Below are 2,177 nucleotides of genomic sequence, written 5' to 3' on the forward strand. Positions count from 1 at the left end.
TGCCGAAAAAGTTATTGTCGAAGTTGTTATTGGCGAGATCTTATTGCAGACTCCTCTTGAGCACCTTCCCCACGAGCCTCTAGATCACTATAGATCTTTTCCACGTGACGTCACGAGTCATTTGACTTTTGTTTACGGCATCATATTGGACGGCAAATTGTCGGACGTCCAGAGAATCCACAATGATATTCCACTGTTGTGCCTTCAGCTGTAAGGCAAGGTAGAAAACTGGAAGTGGGGTACACTTCTACCGGTTTCTAGCCAATGAGGAAAGGTGACAGAGCTGAATAGATGCTATGAAGAGGGAGAAATGGCAGCCGACGACCTACTCCCGCCCAGTAAATTTTTACAAGTGGACAATACATCCCCCACGTAGTGCAATATATTTTTCTGGCAGTTTTTGATGCGATTCGAATGTTTCTACCCTTCATTTTTGTCGGAAATGCCTCATTGTCCCTGTTTTACAAACATTGAATTTTAGTAGACAAGTAGGTGAAAATGAAGCATTTTCCGGAAAAAATGAAGTAAAAAAACAACTGAGCTCGCATCAAAAACCACCAGAACAATATACTGCACCACCCGTAAACATAATCGAACAGACCAAACCAAACGAAACAGACCTAACGCAACCTCACCAAACACAATAAAACTAACCAAACCTAACCCAACATACCTAACCTATCTTAGGGGAGTAAGTAATGTTACCTCACCAAACACACAAAACCAAACCTCACTGAACACAATGAAACTAACCAAACCTAACCCAACATACCTAACCTATCTTAGGGGAGTATGTAACGTAACCTCACCAAGCACAATAAACCTAACCAAACTAAAACCAATATACCTACCCTATCCTAAGGGAACGCTTACCCTAGGGATACGATGGTCCAGGACAAGGGTCATCTGGGTCGTCGTCGTCTTCCGTGGGTAGGCCAGTTGGAATAGCGGCAACAGCACCAGGTCGTTCACGTGGCTGATCTGACTGTGGCGGGTACAGCGTGGCTGCAGCAATAAGGAAGTGGTGTAGCGTTTGCTCAGGGTTCGCGTGAAGAAACAGATACCTAGAGAAGTAATGTTCAAAATATTCAGTCCGTAGTCCAGGATGCTTAAACCACTCCTTGACGTCACGCCACAGTCTTTCAATGGTCTGTGTATTGATGGTAGGGTCGTCTGGGTCCACAAATGCCTCCTTGTGGTTAATTACACGATGCATGTACCCCTCGTCCGCCAACCGTCGATAGGCAGCCCAACCGTCACTGTTAACAATGCTACCTGGACGAATGAATTTTTTGATAAGCGGTACAAGGGTTGCAGCACTCCTGTCAAGTACTTGAATCTCTTTCACCAAAGGCACCAAGAAAAACCTTTTCCCGACCCATTCAATCCCTCCAAAAAGCCACACATCCCTTAGGTCTCTCCCACGATCATATTTTGCCCTCACAAAATATGTCTCGTCAATCTCAACGACAACGCCAGGTCCCCCGATGGGTGGCTGGTACTGTAGCCAGTAAAGGGTCACTTCAGAGCAAAAGCTTCGCCAGTCCACACTTGTCTTTGATGACCACTTCAAACACGTGATAATATCGTCGTGGTTCCAGAACTTTTGAATCCAGTGGTTTATGAACAGTATAATTTGCCAGGCAGGAAGGTGTGTGTTGTCCAAAAAACTTCCTTTGTAGTCAGACACACAAAAACTACACTGGATCCGTATCTTGTTTTTTCCGTACTTTTTGTACCGACCACAGTACCACTGATGTTTGTCTTTTCTAAATTTACACGGTTCCTGACAATCTGGGCAATAAACTTCGGAAGGTAATACACCGTGTCTTCTAAAAAAACTCAATAGCCTCTTCAGGTTCTGAGTGGAAACGCTTAATCACTCGTAAATAATGAATATCATAATCGTGACACACAGCACGTCTTTCATCTTCAGAGGCCATATTGAGAAGGATTTGAATTTTCCATCCAGATTGAATCAAAGAGGGAGATTCAAATTTATTGGCAGAATTCCATCACGTGACCTAAAGTAGGCATATGAGTGGGTGATACAGACCTACAAGATGCATGCGCAGTCGAAGGGATGAGAAACACACGTACGAACGCATGCATTTTTTACCCGGAGTGGCCGAGTGAAGAACCAAGGTAGTTTTTTTTTGGAATTTAAAATAAAATTC

At 43.9% G+C, this 2,177-nt stretch overlaps 1 protein-coding gene across 1 annotated transcript; it reads right to left on the reverse strand.

The window, feature by feature from the left end:
- Window positions 1-874: 874 nt before the first annotated feature.
- On the reverse strand, window positions 875-1,861 carry LOC145390201 (uncharacterized; the record flags this gene model as incomplete). The annotated part of the gene is made up of 1 exon (XM_080265210.1): window positions 875-1,861. A coding segment is annotated over one exon (987 nt), but the record flags the coding sequence as incomplete, so codon positions are not given.
- Window positions 1,862-2,177: the final 316 nt, after the last annotated feature.

This window comes from Coenobita brevimanus, unplaced genomic scaffold, assembly GCF_032717465.1.
Source record: "Coenobita brevimanus isolate Jiangsu-jjx unplaced genomic scaffold, ASM3271746v2 jjx.HiC_scaffold_356, whole genome shotgun sequence".
Taxonomy (NCBI): Eukaryota; Metazoa; Arthropoda; class Malacostraca; order Decapoda; family Coenobitidae; genus Coenobita; species Coenobita brevimanus.